The following is a 22019-nucleotide window of genomic DNA, read 5'->3' as shown; positions in this document are numbered from 1 at the left end:
TCCAATGCAAGGCAAGCGATCCTCCGTTGGGCGCAGGCAATCTCCCGCGGCTGGTACCATAGACGCCTCGCACGGTCATCCGGAGAGTATGCATCCAAGCGCCACCGCTTACGATCAAGACGAGGATATTTCCCGACTCGCAGATAGACTCAAAAGTTTGCAGCACGACAACGACACCGTGGAACGCCAGACAGTGGATGAAGACGACGAACATATTGCTCTCCTAAAAGAGCTTGAAAAACAGCGGGATGAGCTGAAGAAGCGTGTTAGGGAGAAGGACGAGGCCAGTGGCGATTTAAAGAAGCACGTTAACAAGCTGGAGAGTGTCAATCGTACGGTACAGAATGAAAAGGCTAAGCGTGAAAGGGTTCTTCAGCAGAAAGAGGCCGATCGCAAGAAGCGGAAGAGCGACCTTCTACGGTGGCAGGCACAAGTGGTACAATTATGCGCCGAGGCTACGCACGCTAGGAAGGAGAAGGCCCGTCTGGAGGATGAGAAGAATAAACGTGCTGAAGAAATCAGAGAGAAGATTGCGAAGGAGCAAGCAGAGCTGAGAGTCATTGATGAGGATATCCAAGATAAAGGTGGCCGGTTGAAAAGACTTGAGGACGAACGCAAGGGATATCCAGAGGCTGATGGAGAGGATGGAAAGGAACTAGATCGCATCGACAACGAGCGAGCCCGGCAATGGGAAATCAAGCTCAGCAATCTACAAGCCCAATACGCTCAACTGGTGAACCTCAATGCACAAGCCCACCAACAGTACCAAGAGGCACAGGATCGCTTCAAATGGTTAACATCGCAACGGACCGGTGGTGCTGCCGCCTTCCCCCTGTCGACTCTGGATGTGGACGTGCCGAGCACGGCTACCATCCGTCCACCACGCCGCCATCGCAGTTCACTCAACAGCAACGTCTCCTCGCCAATGAACTTTCCTACCCTAGAGCCGTTCCCTACCAACATGGCTTACAACCCTCCCACAACCACCTCGCCCACGTTTGCTCCAGCTACGTCTTTTTTCAACATCAACAATGGAATGACCCTCCCTGGTTTGACCGGTCAGCCCGAGAGCTCCCGCAGAGGTTCTGACTTTTCCATTACTAACCCACAAATGAGCCCCCGAGCGGATGCACTCCTTCCGTCCGATCTCTTGGGCGATGAAGAGTCTCCAGAATTGCCCAAGCCCGTCATCAAAGCTCGCTTTTCAGACCTTGAACAGACAACTCCGCAGCGCGACAGCTTCCCTCCTCTACCATCTTCCCCAGTGTCTTCTGGAAGTCGGCCTGCGAGTCTCTTCGCCAGTCCTCAGGAAGTCCAGAAGCACTCCCAGGAAATTGATAATCGGTCTCTCCCGCTTGGGGACACAGAGGATGCACCCAAAAGTGCGTCGAGACGATTAACCAGCCTTTTCGACTTCACTCGGCCTCGCGGCAAAACACACGCGGACGAGCCACCTCTTCTGGGAAGCTTAAAACCAGGGCAAAGCCAGTCATTCCCTCGAGATCTCGATGAGATAGATCCCATTGGGTCCAGGCGTCGCCGCCTCAGCCACACCACCAGCTGGGCTAACCCGATGTCATTGCTCCCAAGGAACAACACAACTGGAGTCACCGCGGACTCCTCATCCGATCATTTACCTTCCAAACGTGGAAGCATCTCCAGTATCTTCTCACCCAGTAGGTTCAGATTTGGCAGTGGCGGAAACCTGCCCAAGTCGAGCGAGGGGTCAGATCTCAGTACTGGATACAACCAGTTCAGCCCTAGGCACGATCCTATCGATCCGTCGTCAATTCTGGGCGGCGTTCGAAGAGGCTCGTTGTCTCCAAGACCGTCGTCCACATTATCATCCGACAATCTATTCCCACATCCTTCGACGGATAACCGCCACTTCGGCTGGCCATCGACTGACAAGGCTGGCCACCGAAGTCCTCTTGGTTTTGACTGGGCTTCCCCGTCCACATGGTCAAGAGCACAATCCCGACGCCCTTCTACTACTCAATACGGCTCTTCTGGTCATCTTCCCCTAGGCCTCGCAGGAGAACCTGATTATATTGACGAGTCAACAACTTTCGAGAGACAGGGCCGACCGCTGCAGGCCCCTATCGGCACACGCCCATCATCGTCCCATCGACCCATCACCCCGAAATTGAACCCAGCAGCACCTACCTTCAACATACCTGGAAGGAGGTCGGACAAGGAGGAGAATGATAAGGCCAAAGGGAAGGATAAGGAAGCAGATTCGTCTTTCGACACATCTTTTGAGGGCGAATCTCCTTCGGAGCCCCTTGGGTCCAGGGGCTCTCGATCCCTTTCTAATTTCCCACGAGACTCTTACGAGTCTCTTGAGCGCATGCCATCTGCTACATCAACGGATAACGCCAGCTCAAAAGGGTCATTTATCCGGAAGCTCACCCGCAAAGGTAGTTCTAGTAAGTTCGGGTCTTGGAAGGACCGTTCGGGTTTATTCTTCAAGAAGGGCGATCCACAAGGCGATATTGATGAAGATGTTGACAGCGGGGCACAACTCGCCAAGAGCGTTGACAGTGCCGTGTCCAGTTCGCATTCAGTGGAGAGGTTGAGCAGGAGCAGTCTTAGCTTCTTCAGTCGGAAGTCAAAAAAATCCGACAGGGCGGCGAGCGAGACGAGTGAAAGGCCGAGCGAGCGGGCAAGCGAGCTTGGTGATGATGAGATTCCTGAAGAGGAAGCGACCTCTTGACTTTTAAGAAACATATCCACCCCAATGCAGGGCTTCCCATCCTCTTTCCCATCCTCTCTATAGCTTTTCGATCTACTATCTACTCCGTAACTCCATATTTTATAGACACCACATGCTGTCACATACAGCCGTTACTAGACTATACTTTATCCATGGGCCACTGTCATTATTTCTTTCCTTCGCAACATTCAGATAAATAGCATTCCCGTCACCAAAAGGGTGTAGCACACATACGGACCCGTGATCCAACAGCACGGAGGGAGAGGAGCCACGCCAGTAACGTGGTGAGGATGTGTCGGTTGCCCGCCGCGTGCTTCCCCACAATCTCTTCGTCTCCGAACATGCGAAGTAAAGAATATCAATACGATCTCCAACGATTAACCCAGCGACCAGTTAAGCGCAGGCAATAAATGATATCTCAACGTCATCATGGCGAATTCAAAGTACTCGATCTCACTCTCCTCGAAGCCAGTCCTTATGACTAACACCGAACGGCAGATACGAATATGTCAGGACTTTTGAGCAATCAGACATCCTCCTTCCAAACACATGGATCGTCGTCCGAATAGACGGACGAGGCTTTCATAAGTCAGTCCCTTCCTGCGTAGTTTTTATCGTTTCTTTGAACTGAGGCCGAACCCTGCAATGGCGGTTCACTTACCGTCTTGGGGCAGGTTATCTGATCGATACGCCTTCGAAAAACCAAATGATCGCCGTGCACTCGACCTAATGAACGTTGCTGCGGTCGAAGTGCTCAAAGATCTTCCTGATCTGGCGATCGCTTACGGAGTTAGTGATGAGTATAGGTTTGTCTTGCCTTCGCGCGAGCCTTGATGCGACGGATTGACCTGACTAACGTGCGCTCGGGAGTTTCATCTTCCATCCGTCGTGTGAGCTTTTTGAGAGGCGGAGTGCGTATGTCTACCTTTTCTCTGGCTTGACTACAATCAAGGATGATGGGATGGGAAGGTTGAGATCTCGAATAGGAAACTAGTAACCACCATTGTCTCGACCTTCACGGCCCATTATGTCTATCAATGGAGCAACTATTTTCCCGATACACCGCTGCAGTCTCCATACTTACCTTCGTTTGATGGGCGGGCGGTCGTATATCCAACGACGAGGAATCTGCGTGATTATATGAGTTGGCGGCAGGTTGATTGTGAGTTTATCCACGCGTGTTTGCTCGAGTTGGAGATGGTGCTTATAGTTGGCAGGCCATATCAATAATCTCTACAATACGACGTTCTGGAACATGGTTTTGAAGGGGGGTATGAGCAATACTGATGCTGAGAGGGAGTTGCAGGTAAGTATGGGAATATTATGGCGGAGCCTGGGCGATGTTAACGGAGGCAGGGAACTGTGTCATCGGATAAGAATGAGATTCTGTTTAAGCGGTTTGGGATTAATTATAATAACGAGGAGAATATTTATAAGAAGGGGAGCGTGGTTTTTCGTCAGGTAGGTTAGCCATTTCTTCTTTAGTCTTGAGCTTACTGGTGACGGGTTTAGTATCAACTCGAGGAGACAAAGGCAGAGTCAGTGTCCAAGACATCGCAGGATCTAGGGGAGGAAGAGACAGCTGCGCCGGAAAACGTCTCAAAATCCCAGCAGGAAAAGATCCGCAAGCTACGGCGGAAGGCGCAAGTCGTGGTTGAACATGTGGATATCACCAAGGACGACTTCTGGGAGCAAAGGCCTTGGATCCTTTCAGGAAAGCCAGGGAAGTTGCCAGCGGAGGTTTGATAGGTTGCTCTATCACAAGTCGATATCAGAAGTGTAAAGAACCGCTTGTATATCCAAGCCAAATGGGTATCTATAATACTTCAAGTCTATATATGCCATGCCATGCCAACGGATATAATATAGTCAACATCCTCACGTGGTTTTGCTCTGTTTCGATTTTCGTTTGGAGCGTTCGTCTGATGAAGAGCCCTCTCGTCTCTTGCTCTTCCTGCGATCCTTGTTCGAAGATTTGTCTCTTTTCCTATCCTTGTCCTTTTTCTTCTCCTTCTTCCTCAGCTTCTCCAATTTCTCCATGTCCAGAAATAACCGTCCGTCAGGCCCATCGCCCGTCAAATCCAAGTCCATCGATACCGGTGTAGGATAGTCCTCCTCAGAATCCCTCTTCTCGCCTTGTGCCTTCTTCGCCCTCTTATTCTCTTTCTTCTCCCTCTTCCGTTCTCGAGAAGTCTCCTTCTCAGCCTTCTTTCTTTTCTTATCCTCCTTCCTCCTCCGTCTCTCCTCCCTACTCTCCCCCCCATCGTCTCTCTTCCGCTTCCTTGAACCCTTTTTCTCCTCCTCTATTGTATTTCCAATGCCACTGTGACCCCCCAAAGTCCCCGGAACAACCTCCCCCCTCACAAAAAACCGATAAAGCTCACTCGTCAACGCATTCGCCTTTGGCGCCGTACTCCCATCCGTATTTCCATTCCCGCTCCCGTTCCCAACACCTTTCAAAGCGTCCTCGAACCCCCGCAACCACCACTGATTCGTCGGGTCCTTCGTCGTCCGATTCCCGACACCGGAGTTCCCCTGCCGCCGCGCAACAAGCAGCGGCTTTGTCAGGCCCAGTCCGCCGCGCGCCCCGCCTGCGCGATCGGGGTTTAGTGGGTTTCCCGTGCCGGACCAGCCGTGGCGGATTAGGTATGCGTAGGCGTCCATTCTTTCGCGCGCCGAGGGGAAAGGGGGGAGGGCGGTCAATTCTATTCTATTGCGGTCGATTGAGGGGTGGATGGATTAATGGGGAAGAGCGGATGGGTTACTTGGGGTTGATGTCGTCGGGGGTGTGAAAGGCTGGAAGGAAGGTGGAGGTAATCGACGAGTCGAGAAGGATCATGCGGTCATTGAATCGGTGGCGATGGCGTCCCTCGATTTCAGGGGAAAAGGATTGAAAATAAGAAGAGGTAGTAATATGCGCAGACCGCCGCGCTGATGCTGCTTGAGTGCTCGTCCGACCGCTAGCTCCTGTTCCGCAGTATGAAAGTAAAATTTCGTCGAGAAGCAGACCGCCAAGACTGCGGGTGGGGAGCTCGGCGAGCCATGAGGAGTGAACAACAGCAGACCGAAAATGGCTCCGGTTCGAATCCAGGAGCAATCAGTCTGGTTTTCGGATGGACTTTCTATTTTCCAAGGTATATGAAATATATAGACATCTGTAAGACAAGAATCTGAGCCCAGGTTCAAAGCCCTGATCCTAACCCTCGACATCTATTCAGGTGTGCCATCCCCTCAACTAGCGCTTTCCTTGGTGTTATATATCGCAGACGTTTGGTAGCACGACCCCGTTTCGTTGAGCATTCTCTCCAGCTCGAGACAAACAGAGGGAAATAAAATATTCCATTTCACTAATATGGCTTGAATCTCGCCTTATCCTTGGATCTCTTCTCCTTCGGCCGTGGTGTCGTCATCAATGTATCTGGCTCACTCACCCCTGCCTCAGGCTTCCAAGCGCGCACGAAACCGTCCTCGCCGCAGCTGAATACGGATTGGGTCTGGAATTGTTGGGTTAGACGGCTCTAGCGTCATTATTGGGGAGGGGGTAACATACCTGTTCGTCTATGTAAACGGAGCGTACGACTTCCTCGCCGTGGCCGCCGGGAAGGCGCCAGCTATTTTGCTCGTCGAAGCGCCAGGATGGCGTAGGGAAAAGAGGGATTAGGTCCAGTCGTTTATCGCTGTTGATAATTAGCCAGCCAGTATGAGTGGTGGGCGATCGCGCTCACATCTTATTTCCTGCAGCAATATATGACCCCTGGCTGCCGATACACAGCTGGGCGATATATTCACATTTCAGAGGCTGTCTCAGATCGCCAAATTGCACGGGCTCGGGCTCCTGTGCCTGGTCGTCTGGATCCGTAGCAGCGTGGATGGAGAATACTTCATCGTGGCTTAGGGCGTATATGGTTTTCTCGTTGAGAAAGCCGGCATGATGCACGGATCCATGGTTGATGACCTGCACCAGGGCTTCGTCTTCATCCGTGATCGCCGTATCGTATATGTTGACGAGACCATCGGTACTTCCCGAGAGTAGGATGTTGCGGCGGGTTGGGTGGTATTGAAGCTAGATCATGGACACGACATTGTTTAGAGTTATTCGCTTGTTTCTTGGTGATAGACTTACCTCAGTGACATCATCATTGTGGCTTTCGACATACTGGAGAAGCGGCTGGTTCGGGGATCTAACATCCCTGCGTCAGTTAGCAGCTCATGGAATTAACCACATGTTGAAGCAATGGGTCTGCGTTACGCCGGAGTCGGTCCATCGACCTCTTTGGACACCACCGAGCACTCCCAACCGGGAAGACTCACCAGAATGCAACAATCGCCTGATGGGAAAGGAGTTCTGTTCCAGCAACGAGAGTGTTGGTTTCAAAGCAATTGGCTATCGATAATACGGGAGCGCGATTCGCTAGTTGCAATGTGCTGTCAGTCAGCCGTTCGCAGCGCCACCGCTGGTGAGGAAAGAACTTGAAACCCCCACAGACCAGAGGGAGGGTTACAGCCACCACTCGCCGGAGGAGCTGAGGAAAGCTCTTGCACTAAGGGATGGGAGACTGGACAGGCTTACCCGTTTCCACTGCTACAACTGCCGAATTCTTACCGTTGCGAAGATCCCACAGTTTCATTTTTCCGTCTCTCCCTCCGGTTGCCACTAGCTGCTTGCCTGCATCATATGTCCGTAATGAAGTGACCCCATCGTGCGTGGCCACTAATGATGCATGGCTGAGTCTATTCGCATCAAAAGTGTGGAGAGAGTCATCGGACGAGATGGCAGCAAACTCTGTCCGAGATGAGGGCACAATAGAATAGATGTAATTGCCCTCGGCAAGAGACAGCGAGGAAGATGCGGCTTCCTTCAGCGTATGCATGGCATGAAAGGCTGGACGTCTTGTTTCGTTTGGATAGCTCCACCAACAAGAAATTATACCTGGGTAAGCCGCGGGAGCACGGCAGGACTCTGCAGGGAGTAGATTAACGCTGCAAGACGAGGGTCAAGGCGTGCAGCGAGCTCTTACTCGCCGTCGTCCCAGCCCGCCTGACAATCCAACAATCCTTCTAGCTGTGAAAGAGTGGAGATTGGAGGTTTGGTAGAAACAGGCGGATGAGGAAAATTTTCCTCCTTTTCTGCGAAGTATACCCGTGTGGGCTTATCCTGGCGTGGCTACTAGTAAAAGCCAATGGAAGCAATCCACGAGACAAGCTGTTCGGAAAGAGTTGGCTCTGTTGGTTTCGAGAGCAGCGTGCTTTCCCGGTCTTCGTTGCTGCTGGGATGGAACGGCAGAAGGGACAGATCCGCCAAGACCTGAAGAATAATCTATATGTATACCTAATTTTCCAGGCATCAATTCTGATATAGTAGGAATGGCTTGCCTAGGAATATTATTGGCAATTCCTCACTGCTCCCAGCACCCTCAGCGGATTATCAGTTCGTCTGTGCGGCAGTAGAGCCGGTTATCCTCTTAGTCTCTCATTTGAGAGTGAAGTCTGCTCTGGACCTACTCAGGAATGAGAGTTTGGTTGGGATTTGGTTGTATGTCTACGGATGTTGGATTTCAACACTAGTCCTGCAGCTAGGTCTGGTCTCCCAACCCTCGTGGCTGTACGTTCGGACTCGAGCCGTTGGGGTTTTCGAGGGGGTCATCTGGGCTCGATAAAGGAGTGGATCGCCACTATCTCACGACTGGGCAGGAATGGAGTGCATGAGGCGGTTTTCGCCCACCAGTGACCACCCGCGAACTCATCGCGGGAAGGGTTTCGGAGGACAGCAGCTCAGGCCAGGTTCGCAATGCCGTGTGTGTTCACCCACTCTTATTTTCTTATTGGCAGACTGGCGTCCGCTGCGCCTCCGTTGCACTTGGAATTGTGGGATTCCACCGGCTGACAAGCCATCCAACTCTCTCTGGGGGGCCGATCCTGGTCCGATCATCGGACGGAGAAAGAGCGGGGATATTACTGCATGGTCCCTCGCGCAGAATGCAAATGAAGCTTCCTGAAGCGCCGCCAACCTCTCCATGCCTGGTATCAGGATTCACGCACGGCGGCGCAGTTAGCTTATTGTAAAAACTAGGAACTCTCCGTGTGCTCGCGGACAGACTCGAGGGCAGGAGGGTGAGGCTCGGCGAGACACATGAAGGTGCTCTGCGATGCCCGAATGTATCAGCTCAGGTATAAATGCGCTGCCGCAGAAGGCGCATGAAATCATGACGGACTCTAGTTGTACGGATTCAGCGAACAAGTCGGTGAGGAAGGAAAGAGGCTCGCCTGATGTTGCTCGCTTTCCACAAGAATGTGGTGCGGATACAGTCGACCATGATAGACAGCGCAATTTCTTTTCCACGTCATTCTCGTGACCAAGGGAACGACGCCCCCATCACTGGCCACCAATGGATATGGCGGTCCTGGTCAATACCATCAAAGCGGAATGGTTGTGAGAACGACTCTCGAGAACGCGGCTTGGAAGGAACTTGTTGGTTCTCATGGACGTGAGTGGACACGCTGGAGAAGGGCGGCGGGGCCCGGCCACAAGAGACGAAACTTAGTCGGAGGCATGTGCGTGTTTCATTGTGGCGACCCTCGTTGGTTACGGCCTTGTTGAGACCCCCTTTCGAGTCGTGGACTTTGCAGGATTCGTGTTTTGCTGTGGATTGTGGACTGTGCACCACCGAGCCACGCTAGAGGAAAGACAAACTGGGGCCGGAAAAGCTGTTGGAGCTGTTTCCCCTTCTGTCGTGATTGACCTGGCTGGAAAGCGCCATTCTTGAGGAAATCCAGTGATTGACCTTCAGGGAGCTGTGTCACACAAAAGCGGATCAGACTCCAGAAACAAGAATTTTGGCGACGCCCGCAACACCAACCAAATTGGCAAGAAGACGTTTCGTTGAGGCACAATTAGAGGAGCGTGATTTGGTGAAGGCGCTTATCCAGGCCTTTTGATATGGTACCAGACCTCGAGCGCAGGAGGAAAGAGGGCAGCGGTGGTTTCACGTTGCCCCTGAAGAAAAAAAAATGAGGACTTCACAATCTGGCGGCTAGGGACTACCTATGAGCTTCGAAAAAATAAATAAAGGTATATAAATATTAATAACCCGAAGCCGAGAATGGGCAGAAGATGGAAGGGGAATGGAGTGGAGAGGAAAATCAGGTTCTGTAAGCGCCAGTTCTCTTGTTGTCACAGTCTGTTCTGACTTGGATATATTTGCAGCTGTCGCACCAGACAAAGAAACAAAGTTTTTGCTTCAGTAACATTGAACGCCAGCCCCCGTCGCTTCGTCCTCCATGATCGCTGGAAAGGGGGATCATTTACGCCAGTCTCGACCCAATAATGTCCTGGGGAGCAATCAATAGGATCGCACGGCGAATTGGGGTCAATGGCAATCTCGGGTGCAATCCTTTACCCAGAGCGCTGGGACTGTGAAAGAAGCGGTTCAGTCGTTGCTGACGGACGGTCCGCCGTCCCGCCCGGAAGTCTCCTGAAAGTTGGAAAGGGTGGAAGAAGGACCCATCGCATGGAGCAGGGCTCGGATCAGATGGAAATTCTCCGTAATTTTCGCCCTCTAATTTTAGCTTATTTTGCCATCAAACAAAGAGCGAGCCGAGCTTGCTTTCTGCCCCAGACTCGACTAACCAAACCCATCGGCAGAGACTAATGAATTTGCAACGTGGATACCGAAGAATGGTGGTGCCCAGTGCCTCGAGCGGAAGAAAAGAAATTATGGGAAGACAAAGGAAGACAAGGAAGGATCGTCAGAGGAGGCAAGGAAAACGCAGCCCAATTCAATTAGTAGACTTTCAACGGAATATTACTCCGAGTAAACTCTGGAGGATCACTAGTCGCCTCACTTGGAAAGCTGCCAGTGGCAGCATCAAGGTTCAGACCGAGGAGAGGTGAAGTAGATTCGATGAGGCTAAGCGGCGCGAACCGTGGTTGAAGGAGGGGTGCCTGCGACCAGCATCGCCTGGATCCCTGGAACCCAATGGTCCTGATACGACTGCCATTTGCTGGTGTGATGTCGATGCATACAGGGGACTGAATCCTCGTTACTTGCCTCTCTTCAGCTCTTTCCCCTGATTCTCAGCCTGTTCTCCCCCAAGATCTTCCTGGCCGCTCTTCCAACGACGGCTGAATTTGCGTGTCTAACTGCCCCGCCCTCTCTCGCGCGCCCGTGGGCCCAACCGGGTCAAGAAAGCGGCTACGACAACCTTAAAGATCAGGGCTGCCTGCTTTGGATCAATTCTCTCATCCTCCCAGTCGCGTTGCTTCTGCATCGCTCTCTGGCCCATGCCGGTTGGGTACTCTGATTGTTGTGGTGGCTTCTTGCCAGTTGCGTTCAGTCACTGCCGTTTGATTATTATTGCCATTATTATTATTCCCAGCGCTGTGACCGCTACTTTTTTCCCCTGGACCTTTCCAACGGCGGTTGTCGACCCTCTCTTGCGGGAGGCTTTTGTTCTTCCAATTGAGAGATATAATTGACCCCCCGCCGCCTTCCCTTCAGTGCCCTTCTCCTGGTGTACTGATTTTCTTGCTTCAATTCAACAGGCCTCAAGCCTTCAGCTCTCGACAACCCCCCCAAAACTCTCTTCTAAGTTTCCTTTACTCCTCCGTCATCTCCTGGGATTGCGCCTCCTGGGGCTTCTAGACAAGCCTTCCCTATCGAGGTTTAGATATTTTGGCGTTCGACTTAAGCTATCGGACCAGAGTTTGATCTATATCCCTCGGCCTTTGGCCCCGGCTGGTCAACAGATCCACTGTGTGCTTCCTACGGCCTCGAAGAGTATCCGTATCAACTTGCTCAAAAACCGCCTTATCCCTGCTCGCTTACCGATATTTCATCTAATATAAACACCTCAGATGTTCGGAAACGGTCCGGTGGGACCTCGAGCCCCCGCCATGCCCTCCCCGACGCACAACCACTCCAGTTACCACTCCCCAACTTCCAGCGAGGTGGGCCGGCCAAGGCAGAACTCCGATGCTATGGATATTCAAGCTATTACTGAACGAGAAACCGTCTCGAGGCTTGCAACACCTGGGGGTCCATGGGCTCGGAGGAATGGGTCTCCAAATATGGGCCCCATCTATAGCAAGTACTTCTCTCTCACCCCTCTCCGCTCCTTCCTTGCCTTTCTTTGTCCAAGCATGCACTTTCCTTTTTGAATATGCACTCCTTCTAAGAAACTGACTGACGTCGTACGCTCCTTCCTCTTCTCTGATGATAGGAATCCCGAGCGAAACCAATTCCATGAAGAAAACGGACGAACGTACCATGGCTTCCGTAGAGGAACTTACTTCCTCCCATGTGATGAGCAGGAGCAGGATCGCCTCGACATCTTCCACAAACTGTTCATGGTTGCTCGGGTATCGGAGAGTCTGATCTACGCACCGCATCCTGGCAATGGCCGATTCTTGGACCTAGGCTGTGGGACTGGGATCTGGGCAATCGAAGTTGCAAACAAATACCCAGACGCTTTTGTTGCAGGAGTAGATTTGGCTCCTATACAACCCCCCAACCACCCAAAGAACTGCGAATTTTACGCACCGTTTGACTTTGAGAGCCCCTGGGTAATGGGAGAGGATTCCTGGGACCTCATCCACCTGCAGATGGGCTGTGGGAGTGTCCTCGGCTGGCCGAACTTATATCGGAGAATATTTGCCCACCTTCGGCCCGGCGCCTGGTTCGAGCAGGTGGAAATCGATTTCGAACCTCGCTGTGATGATCGATCGCTGGACGGGTTGGCCATGCGCCACTGGTATCAATGCTTGAAGCAAGCGACAGCGGAGACGATGCGGCCGATCGCCCATAGCTCTCGTGACACTCTTAAGGATTTGCAGGACGCTGGCTTCACGGAAATCGACCATCAAATCGTGGGGCTCCCTCTCAACCCGTGGCACCAAGACGAGCATGAGCGGAACGTGGCTCGCTGGTACAACCTCGCCGTTTCGGAGAGCATTGAGAATCTCAGTTTAGCCCCTTTCAGCCGTGTGTATGGGTGGCCTTTGGAAAAGATCCAGAAGCTCGCCACAGAGGTCAAAATAGAAGCATTCAATAAGGAGATCCACGCCTACAACATCTTACATATCTACCAAGCACGCAAGCCCTTGAGATAGGCGGCGGGTATCTGACCGTTGATGCACTGCAGCAAAACGAAATGAGGGCAATCCGCCTTGTTGTTCTGGACTGCACGTGTGGAGATTGTGACGCGACTAGGAGACAGCGAGTGGAAGAACGGAATTATCTTTCTGACGCGAATGTTTGAAAGGAGTTCTCATCCCCCGGGCGCCGTTTTCCCTTCCCGCCATTGTAGTGTGTGTGGCAGTGAAGCGAGGACCACCAGCAATCGGTTTCGCCACGTGATATACTTCGTCAATGAATAGACTTCCCGTCGTGAGATCATGGCACCGTTCCAGCGGCTCCCGCGCCCCGGGATGCCGGACCGGTGCCGGCGAATGACGCTCCACAGAGAGAATGCGCCGCCAGATTGCCCGACTGGAGCGCATGCCAGATCCGGGGTGGGATGGATACCGACCGCCGGGTTATGATGGCCCTGGAACGACGTGCGAAATATATAGAACGGGACGTGGGACCACTTGGCGAGCAACATACTACATAGTTAGGGCTTGGAAGTCCGAAAACACGCCACCTGGGTACGAACTGGGTCAGGTTTTGCAAAGCTGATCTGATCACTTTCTATGTTTTGGATTGAAACAGTCTTGGTTGGCCAAACTTTATCCCACGTTCTGGCAAGAGCAAGGACCTACAGCGCCTCAACTGCTGTAGGGAATGACGAAACACGCGTCTGAAATCTAGTGTAAGATAGTTGGCGAAGATGAAAGCTTGGAACTAAATATCAGGCGCACGTCTGAATTCCGGAATCTGTTGATTTTCTCCCTCAACTCCAACCGCCGATTGGACTTTACCTGCATATTTGCCCTACGCGGGTCCCAAACGCCAAATAAAAGTGATCCGGTAAATCTATGGTTACATACCGAGTTCGGAAACGTGATGAGACAAGCTACTTGTGGTCTACCATCTCATCGCCGTCGACTCTTTGCTCCTCGAGCGGTGCCATTCCTGCCATCTTTCTCGCCATCCCCGTTAGTATTCAACCGATCCCGACCAGCACCGGGACTGCGCCGCCGCATTGTCCCGGGTCCAACGGCAACAATATCCTCTTCGCTTTCACTATCAGAGATATCTAAAAGCACCGGCATACGGAACGACTGAATTTCCTCGTCAGGATCATTCTTCTGAGGCTCGATGGTAAGCACATCCGGTTCCTCGTCTTCCTGGTCTAAACGGCGCTGATGGATCTCCTCGGCTGGGTGCATATCAAATTCGTCTTCGCGCTCTATGTACTCGACGTTTTCTTCGACTTCGCCGAAATCTGGGGCGAGCGCGGACCATTTCTGCGGGGTGACAATGGACCAAGTGTAGATGCAGCCTGATTCGAGGCCGCATGCTACGACGAGTGGGCGGGATGGGTGCCATTCTACGACGCCGAGTTCCTCGCGCGGACCCTCGAGGATCTTGACGAGGGAGCCGTGGCTGCGCTCCCAGACATAGATGTCTGGGTTCATAAAGGTGGATGCGGTGACGAATTCGCCGGTTGAGGAGAAGGTCACGTGGTTCCAGCTTAGGCGGTTGACGACGTCTTGGAATTTATGTTCGACTTGGAGTTTTATGTTGCTTTGTTCGAGGTCGATGCCGAGTTGCGAAAGGTCGGGGATGAGGATTGTGCGGATTACACGGTCGGAGCTGTTGACGAGGAGGTCACGGCCGTTGCTGGCGAGGCGGAGAAGAACTATGACGCCCGTGCAGAGTTTTGTGGAATGTATTGTGGTGCAGGTTTGGGTTTCGATGATATTGATCCAGCCCTTTGAGGTGCCGGCTATGATGTGATTTCCTAGCGCGGTGAATATGGTGACGCAGGTTGAGTGCTTTGCGTCCTGCGCAGCCTGTTTCGCGGCGACTGCGGGACTCACTTCTTCGTCTTTGGAGGGCGGCGCGCGAAACGGTGCAGAGGGGATGATGCGTTTGATGGGTTTTGGGGAGGAGATGTCGACTAGAACGGGCTGGTCTTCGAAGAGGGATGCTACGAATAATAAACTGCAGGCGAACCAGTATTAGCGCGCTGTAGGTATCGCGGAATGTCAATACCCGCGGGGATACGTACTGGTTATAAGGATGGAGTTCTGCGATATATACAGGAGCTTCGAAGCGGACTGTGCGTACACGGGAGCCATCTTTCAGATCCCACAGTATACATTTCCAGTCCTGAGAAGAGCTAAGAAGATAGCGGCCATCTCCAGACCAGCTGCACGTCGACCGAGTTAGCTATCTCTGGCGAACCCGCGCCGGAATGGTTTTGGGATGTATGGGTACCTGAGCGATTGGATCTGCCTGATGTGTCCCTTCAGTTTGCGCGCAACCCCATTTGTCTCAATATCGAAGATAACCACCGTGCCATCTGCCTGATTTTGACGTCAGTGCGGGCACCAACCAGTTCAGTATTCACGATCAAAACTAACCCTTCCGGACGCCAGATAGTCACCTTTGCGATTGAATCGAAGGCATGTCGCGTGCCCGCTCCCTAAGCGGCGATTTAGTAAAAGGATTAAGCTCGATATGTATTAAAAAGACAGGCATACTCAGTTTTTCTGATAATGTGTCTGGGTAGTCCTGAGCGAGCACAAAGGGATCAATAAGAGAGAGATTCATGGCGCAGGAAGGCGGATATCTGCCTCAGGAAAGCCAATACTGAGGGAAAAGTGAGGAGAGAGAAGAGACGTCATTCCCCAGCCCGAAAAGAGGCCAGGAGAGAAAGCTGAGCAAACATCCAGCGCTCCTCACGATTGCGGGCATTCACTTCATTGCCTGGTGGTGGGGAGATTATCGCTTGCTGGAGTTGATCTTGGAGAAACTGGCGCGGCGGGCGGTGAACAACTCATTTAAGATGTAGACAGTACCCCACTTTTCTTTTCAAAGATAATATAGATGATTGGCTAAATGAAGAGACTGATGTTCGGGTGACGGAGCTTTAAAGGGCCCGCGCTAACACCAGGCTGCGGCTCAGAAAACTCGTTCCCCGTCGCTGATGAACCTGACAGCCAACCTCTCCCTTTCATCTCCCCAACACGCTGTCCAGCCATCCACCGACCAGCCCTCGACCATCGCGTTTTATCGCGATATCATCCTACGAACCGGATTATTATCGCCGCTAACCGTGATTGCCCTTTTTTGCACTTTTTTTTTGGAGCTCTGCAACGTCGTGGACAGGGTCGCAGGCGCCCTCGTGGCAAGGGCTGCCAGAGGCCTCATCCGGCCCTCTGCTCGCAACATCTTTCGCTCATCGCTCGCTCGTACCTGGGGAATAACGTAAAAGGACTCGAGAATCAGTTAATTCCAGGCTCGGATATTTCTCATCGCTCTAATTTCGCCGACTACTTTCACCTTCTGATCCTCCCGTTCTTTTCGCGCCACCTTTCATCATGTCGAACGTCTACTTTCCGTACTCCAAAGCGCCTTTGCGCACGATCAAGGAGATCCAGTTTGGTCTTTTTTCGCCAGAGGAGATCAAGCGGATGAGTGTGGTACATGTGGAATATCCGGAAACGATGGTTGGTTCTTGTTTGACATCTTTATTACGTCTCTAGGACGCGCCTTTGTACGAAATGCTGACAGAGAGCGATGACAATAGGACGACCAAAGACAACGACCACGGACAAAAGGTCTCAACGATCCTCGTCTAGGAACTATTGACCGCCAGTGGAACTGTGAAACTTGCGAGGAAGGCCAGAAGGAGTGTCCCGGACACTTCGGGCATATCGAGCTTGCCACTCCAGTTTTCCACATCGGTATATAATATGGTTACCCTTAAAATGTCTAAATCCAATGTGCTGACGTTTGGTTCTTGCTAGGTTTCTTGACGAAAATCAAGAAACTGCTTGAGACGGTCTGCCACAACTGTGGAAAGATCAAGGCCAACACGGTTAGTCATCCCTTATGGGATGGCAAATCTATTATGGCAGAGTAGGCTAACATAAAATCAGTCCGATCCAAAGTTTTTAGATGCCCTGCGGATTAGGGACCCGAAACGGCGCTTCGACCACATCTGGCGACTCTCGAAGGATGTCCTAATCTGCGAGGCCGATCCGCCTCCAGATGACGACGAGTACGGGAAGGAAAGCTCGAAAGCCGTGAGACTCCATGGTGGATGTGGTAATGCGCAGCCCACCATCCGAAAAGAAGGGATAACACTTGTTGGAACGTGGAAGCCGTCGAAGAGCATGATGGATGAGATGGACATGCAGCAACCTGAGAAGAAAACCATCACTCCTCAGATTGCACTGAATGTGTTCCGCAACATTTCTCACGAGGACGTTCGTATCATGGGGCTGAGCAACGATTACGCTCGTCCGGAATGGATGATCATCACAGTTTTGCCTGTTCCCCCACCCCCTGTTCGCCCCAGTGTCCTTGTTGGTGGCAGCACCAGCGGCCAGCGTGGCGAGGATGATTTGACCTATAAACTGGCTGAGATTGTCCGTGCGAACCAGAACGTTCAGCGTTGCGAGCAGGAGGGTGCACCGGAGCATGTTGTGCGTGAATTCGAGTCTCTCTTACAATATCATATTGCGACTTACATGGACAACGATATCGCTGGCCAACCAAAGGCAATGCAAAAGTCTAACAGACCTGTCAAGGCTATTCGGAGTCGACTGAAGGGTAAGGAGGGTCGTCTACGACAAAACTTGATGGGAAAGCGTGTAGACTTTTCTGCGCGTACTGTTATTACTGGTGACCCGAACTTGTCGCTCGATGAGGTCGGCGTTCCGAAGAGTATTGCGAGGACGTTGACGTACCCCGAGGTTGTCACACCTTACAATATCGAGAAACTACAGGCACTAGTTATGAACGGTCCGAATGAACATCCTGGGGCGCGATATATTGTCAGAGATAATGGTGAGCGCATCGATCTTCGCCACGCTAAGAGAGCGGGAGGACAACAGCTGTTGTACGGCTGGAAAGTTGAGCGTCATATCATGGATGGAGATGTGATTCTTTTCAATCGACAGCCGTCGCTTCACAAGGAGTCTATGATGGGTCATCGCGTTCGAGTGATGCCTTACTCGACATTTCGGCTCAATCTTTCGGTTACTACTCCGTACAACGCCGATTTTGACGGTGACGAAATGAACTTGCATGTCCCTCAAAGTGAAGAATCCCGAGCGGAACTCTTTAACCTTGCGCTGGTGCCGCAGAACATTGTGTCACCTCAGCGGAATGGTCCTCTTATGGGTATTGTGCAGGATACTCTCTGCGGTATCTACAAAATTTGCCGGCGTGATATCTTCTTGTCCAAGGAGCAGGTCATGAACATGATGATGTGGGTTCCTGAGTGGGATGGTGTTATCCCTCCACCCGCAATCTTGAAGCCAAGGCCTAGGTGGACAGGAAAACAGATGATCAGCATGGCACTCCCGTCTGGTCTTAATCTTTTGCGTGTTGAGAAAGATGGCTCTCCGCTTTCTGAAAAGTTCTCTCCCTTGAATGATGGTGGACTTCTTATCCACGGCGGACAACTGATGTACGGGATGTTCTCCAAGAAAACTGTTGGCGCAAGTGGTGGTGGTGTTATCCATACCATTTTCAATGAGTACGGACCGCAAACTGCGGTGGCGTTCTTCAATGGTGCGCAAGCCATCGTCAACTATTGGCTTCTCCACAACGGTTTTAGTATCGGTATCGGTGATACTATCCCGGATGAGTTGACCATTCAGCGGATTGAGAACTGTGTGCGTGCTCGGAAGCAGGAAGTCGAGTCGATCACTGCGAGTGCCACTGAGAACACGCTCGAGGCTTTACCGGGTATGAACGTTCGAGAAACTTTCGAGAGCAAGGTTTCCCGTGCTCTTAACAATGCCCGTGATGAAGCCGGTAGTGAGACCGAGAAGAGCTTAAAGGATCTAAACAACGCTATTCAAATGGCTCGCTCTGGATCCAAAGGCTCGACTATCAACATCTCGCAGATGACTGCCGTCGTGGGTCAGCAGTCCGTCGAGGGTAAACGTATTCCCTTCGGCTTTAAATATCGCACTTTGCCGCACTTCACAAAGGATGATTACTCCCCAGAGTCTAGAGGGTTCGTTGAGAATTCCTATCTCCGTGGATTGACACCAACAGAGTTCTTCTTCCACGCCATGGCTGGTCGAGAGGGTCTTATTGATACTGCTGTAAAGACAGCGGAAACTGGTTATATCCAGCGGAAACTGGTGAAGGCTTTGGAAGAGGTCATGGTGAAGTATGATGGCACTGTCCGTAACTCCCTCGGTGATATCATCCAATTCATCTACGGAGAAGACGGGCTCGACGGCGCGCATATCGAAAACCAGCGCGTTGATGTCATCAAATGTTCCGACGCCAAATTCAGAGAGAGGTTCCGGGTTGACCTTATGGACCCCGAGCAGAGTTTAAGCCCTGATGTCCTGGAACAGGCCAACGAAATTACCGGTGATGTTGAAGTCCAAAGGTATTTGGACGAAGAGTGGGAGGCACTGCTGAATGATCGTGCTTTCCTTCGTACCGTAGCGAAGGAGGATGAGGAGATGATGCAACTCCCTATCAACGTGCAGCGAATTCTCGAAATGGCCAGGTCGACGTTCAGAATTCGCGAGGGAACGATCAGCGATCTGCATCCCGCGGAAGTCATTCCTCAAGTGCAGTCACTTCTCGATAGACTCATGGTCGTGCGTGGCGATGATCTCATTTCGAAAGAGGCTCAGGATAACGCAACAAAGCTCTTCAAAGCGCAGTTGCGGAGCCGCCTTGCGTTCCGAAGACTGGTTACGGAGTACTCAATGAATAAACTTGCGTTCCAGCACGTTCTAGGAGCGATTGAGAGCCGCTTTGCGAAGGCTGGCGCTGCTCCTGGTGAAATGGTTGGTGTCCTGGCAGCCCAATCTATTGGTGAACCTGCTACGCAAATGACATTGAACACCTTCCACTTTGCTGGTGTCTCATCCAAGAACGTCACTCTCGGTGTACCTCGTCTCAAGGAAATTCTAAACGTCGCAACCAACATTAAGACCCCGTCCATGACGGTGTATCAGGAGGCTGCGAGGTCTCATAACAAGGAGGGGGCTAAGCAGCTTCGAAGCGCCGTTGAACACACCAGTTTGCGATCCGTTACTGAGGCGACCGAGATCTATTACGACCCGGACATCCAGTCAACTGTCATCGAGAACGACCGAGACATGGTTGAGTCTTACTTCATCATTCCGGAAGACGTAACCGATGATTCGTCTCGCCAGTCTAAGTGGCTGCTCCGTATCATTCTTAGCCGGCCTAAGCTTCTTGATAAGGGTCTCACTGTGCAAGATGTCGCTACTAGGATCAAGCAGGCTTATCCGAAGGATATTGCTGTTATCTTCAGTGACAACAACGCTGACGAGCAGGTTATCCGTATCCGCCAAATTCAAGATTATAAGGACGATGAGGATGACGATGATATCGAGTACGATGTCACATTAAAGAAACTGGAGCAACACCTGCTCGACACCCTGACTCTACGTGGTGTTAACGGAGTTGAGCGTGCTTTTATCAATGAGAAGAGCAAGGTTCGAGTCTTGGAAGATGGCTCCCTCTTCTCTAGCAAGACGGATCCACTCTGTAAAGAGTGGGTGCTGGAAACAAGCGGCTCTTCTCTCGGCGAGGTTCTCGCAATTCCGGGTGTGGATGCTACCAGGACCTATTCGAATCAGTTCATCGAAATCTTTGAAGTATTCGGTATCGAAGCTGCGCGAACGGCTGTCCTTCGCGAGTTGACGCAGGTGTTGGCTTTTGACGGATCTTATGTCAACCATCGTCATCTGGCCCTACTGGTTGACGTGATGACTGTGCGAGGTTATCTGACGCCAGTTACTCGCCATGGTATCAACCGAGCCGACAATGGCGCTCTTATGCGCTGTTCGTTCGAAGAGACGGTTGAAATCCTGCTTGAAGCCGCGGCGTTTGGAGAGCTTGACGATTGTCGTGGTGTGTCAGAGAACCTGATCCTGGGGCAAATGGCACCTGCGGGTACCGGTGAGTTCGATATTTACCTGGACCAGGGAATGTTGAACACCGTTGTATCAAACAACGCACGCTATGGAGTGATGGGAGCCTTGGGTGCTAAGGATGCTATCATATCTGATGGAGCTGCAACGCAGTATGATACTGGCTCGCCCATGCAGGAGAACGCCTACATTGGTACTCCTGACCCGGACTCGAACTTCTCCCCGATCCGCCAGGCGGGCGCTGAAACTCCCAGCGGTTTTACCGAGTATCAGCCCTCTGGCGGCTTTAGTAGCGGGTTCAGCCCCGCTGCCACGAGCCCAGCTGGATACTCCCCCAGCAGCCCCTTCAGTGCCAACCCCACATCGCCAGGCTATTCCCCGACCTCCAGCTACTCTCCCACATCTCCTGGTATGGGTATAACTAGCCCTCGGTTCATGACCTCGCCGGGATTCTCTCCCGCCAGCCCATCCTTTGCACCAACTTCACCGGCCTACTCGCCTACTTCTCCAGCGTATGGACAGGCTTCCCCAACATCACCATCATATTCTCCAACATCGCCTGGGTTCTCGCCGACGTCGCCAAATTACAGTCCCACGTCGCCGAGCTTCAGTCCGGCTTCCCCTGCCTTCAGCCCAACCTCACCAAGCTACAGTCCTACCAGTCCGGCCCTCGGCGGTGCTCGGCACTTGTCTCCCACCTCGCCAACCTCTCCTAAATATACACCTACGTCTCCTGGGTGGTCACCCACAAGCCCTCAGACATATTCTCCCACATCTCCTAACTTTGCCGGCTCACCTACCTCGCCTGGAGGTCCTACATCTCCTGGCTATAGCCCGACGTCGCCGGCCTTCAGTCCTACGTAAGTGGACTTCGACGCCATCAATTACATTTGGCATACTGATGTACGTCTTCCTAGATCACCGCGCCAGTGAACCCGAAACCTTCATCCATGGGACTTTCACTGTTTCCGTTGTATTCTTGTACTATCACTTTCACATTCAGAACCCGTTCAAACAAGAAAAGAAAACATCTTGCATCTTCACCACGGAATTGGTTGGTTATATCTCACGCAATTTGGGCATGCCTAGCCTGTTTCAGCTGCTTCGTTCTTACTATTCTTCTTCCCCTTCCTTCCTAATGTATGTGAATTACCTCACGCCATAACCTGAAGTGCTTGTCGACATTCTTTCTAGCCCGTGAGCCAGCCTCTTGAAATTGCGATCAAATTCTTCGGGGCTGGCGATGCG

General features: G+C 52.0%; 6 protein-coding genes across 6 annotated transcripts; 3 read left to right on the top strand and 3 right to left on the bottom strand.

Moving 5' to 3' along the window:
* Positions 1–3145: 3145 nt before the first annotated feature.
* On the top strand, positions 3146–4462 carry BJX67DRAFT_374356 (tRNA guanylyltransferase; the record flags this gene model as incomplete). The annotated part of the gene is made up of 8 exons (XM_071031538.1): positions 3146–3159; positions 3215–3304; positions 3391–3522; positions 3587–3631; positions 3703–3878; positions 3934–4022; positions 4073–4177; positions 4229–4462. 8 exons carry the CDS (start codon positions 3146–3148, stop codon positions 4460–4462), a joined length of 885 nt encoding a protein of 294 aa, XP_070882708.1.
* BJX67DRAFT_237705 (uncharacterized protein) lies at positions 4388–5709 on the bottom strand. Its single transcript, XM_071026038.1, has one exon. The coding sequence runs from the start codon at positions 5378–5380 to the stop codon at positions 4595–4597; it is 786 nt and encodes a 261-aa protein (XP_070882707.1). The 5' UTR covers positions 5381–5709; the 3' UTR covers positions 4388–4594.
* On the bottom strand, positions 5702–8095 carry BJX67DRAFT_362937 (WD repeat protein). The gene is made up of 6 exons (XM_071030047.1): positions 7287–8095; positions 7028–7127; positions 6840–6906; positions 6442–6779; positions 6267–6393; positions 5702–6210 (listed from the first exon to the last, which is right to left on the bottom strand). The coding sequence occupies exons 1-6, from the start codon at positions 7585–7587 to the stop codon at positions 6064–6066; spliced, it is 1080 nt and encodes a 359-aa protein (XP_070882706.1). The 5' UTR covers positions 7588–8095; the 3' UTR covers positions 5702–6063.
* Positions 8096–11381: 3286 nt separating this feature from the next.
* On the top strand, positions 11382–12872 carry BJX67DRAFT_237543 (class I SAM-dependent methyltransferase). The gene is made up of 2 exons (XM_071026037.1): positions 11382–11803; positions 11936–12872. Exons 1-2 carry the CDS (start codon positions 11571–11573, stop codon positions 12822–12824), a joined length of 1122 nt encoding a protein of 373 aa, XP_070882705.1. The 5' UTR covers positions 11382–11570; the 3' UTR covers positions 12825–12872.
* A 661-nt stretch (positions 12873–13533) lies between these two features.
* Positions 13534–15615, bottom strand: BJX67DRAFT_237504 (Set1-mediated histone H3-K4 methylation subunit Swd1). Its single transcript, XM_071026036.1, has 5 exons — positions 15366–15615; positions 15246–15307; positions 15100–15188; positions 14891–15031; positions 13534–14823 (listed from the first exon to the last, which is right to left on the bottom strand). The coding sequence occupies exons 1-5, from the start codon at positions 15433–15435 to the stop codon at positions 13749–13751; spliced, it is 1437 nt and encodes a 478-aa protein (XP_070882704.1). The 5' UTR covers positions 15436–15615; the 3' UTR covers positions 13534–13748.
* A 215-nt stretch (positions 15616–15830) lies between these two features.
* BJX67DRAFT_237491 (DNA-directed RNA polymerase II subunit RPB1) lies at positions 15831–21893 on the top strand. The gene is made up of 5 exons (XM_071026035.1): positions 15831–16334; positions 16415–16571; positions 16635–16705; positions 16767–21631; positions 21689–21893. Exons 1-5 carry the CDS (start codon positions 16206–16208, stop codon positions 21702–21704), a joined length of 5238 nt encoding a protein of 1745 aa, XP_070882703.1. The 5' UTR covers positions 15831–16205; the 3' UTR covers positions 21705–21893.
* The last annotated feature ends 126 nt before the right edge of the window (positions 21894–22019 follow it).

The sequence above is a fragment of the Aspergillus lucknowensis genome, assembly GCF_044049455.1.
Source record: "Aspergillus lucknowensis strain CBS 449.75 chromosome Unknown BJX67scaffold_48, whole genome shotgun sequence".
Lineage (NCBI taxonomy): Eukaryota > Fungi > Ascomycota > Eurotiomycetes > Eurotiales > Aspergillaceae > Aspergillus > Aspergillus lucknowensis.
Note: the sequence above shows the minus strand (reverse complement) of the source record. Positions and strands in the feature narration are given on the sequence as shown.

Bases quoted from the DNA above. Each gene is read 5' to 3' on its own strand.
- BJX67DRAFT_237705 (XM_071026038.1), bottom strand. From the start codon at position 5,380: ATGGACGCCTACGCATACCTAATCCGCCACGGCTGGTCCGGCACGGGA.
- BJX67DRAFT_362937 (XM_071030047.1), bottom strand. From the start codon at position 7,587: ATGCATACGCTGAAGGAAGCCGCATCTTCCTCGCTGTCTCTTGCCGAG. The intron at 7,128-7,286 runs GTAAGCCTGTCC...CATTGCAACTAG, and splicing joins AGTTGTAGCAGTGGAAACGG to CGAATCGCGCTCCCGTATTA. The intron at 6,907-7,027 runs GTGAGTCTTCCC...TAACTGACGCAG, and splicing joins CAGGCGATTGTTGCATTCTG to GGATGTTAGATCCCCGAACC.
- BJX67DRAFT_237543 (XM_071026037.1), top strand. From the start codon at position 11,571: ATGTTCGGAAACGGTCCGGTGGGACCTCGAGCCCCCGCCATGCCCTCC. The intron at 11,804-11,935 runs GTACTTCTCTCT...CTCTGATGATAG, and splicing joins ATGGGCCCCATCTATAGCAA to GAATCCCGAGCGAAACCAAT.
- BJX67DRAFT_237504 (XM_071026036.1), bottom strand. From the start codon at position 15,435: ATGAATCTCTCTCTTATTGATCCCTTTGTGCTCGCTCAGGACTACCCA. The intron at 15,189-15,245 runs GTTAGTTTTGAT...CGTCAAAATCAG, and splicing joins ACTATCTGGCGTCCGGAAGG to GCAGATGGCACGGTGGTTAT. The intron at 14,824-14,890 runs GTACGTATCCCC...GTTCGCCTGCAG, and splicing joins GAACTCCATCCTTATAACCA to TTTATTATTCGTAGCATCCC.
- BJX67DRAFT_237491 (XM_071026035.1), top strand. From the start codon at position 16,206: ATGTCGAACGTCTACTTTCCGTACTCCAAAGCGCCTTTGCGCACGATC. The intron at 16,572-16,634 runs GTATATAATATG...GGTTCTTGCTAG, and splicing joins CACTCCAGTTTTCCACATCG to GTTTCTTGACGAAAATCAAG. The intron at 16,706-16,766 runs GTTAGTCATCCC...ACATAAAATCAG, and splicing joins GAAAGATCAAGGCCAACACG to TCCGATCCAAAGTTTTTAGA.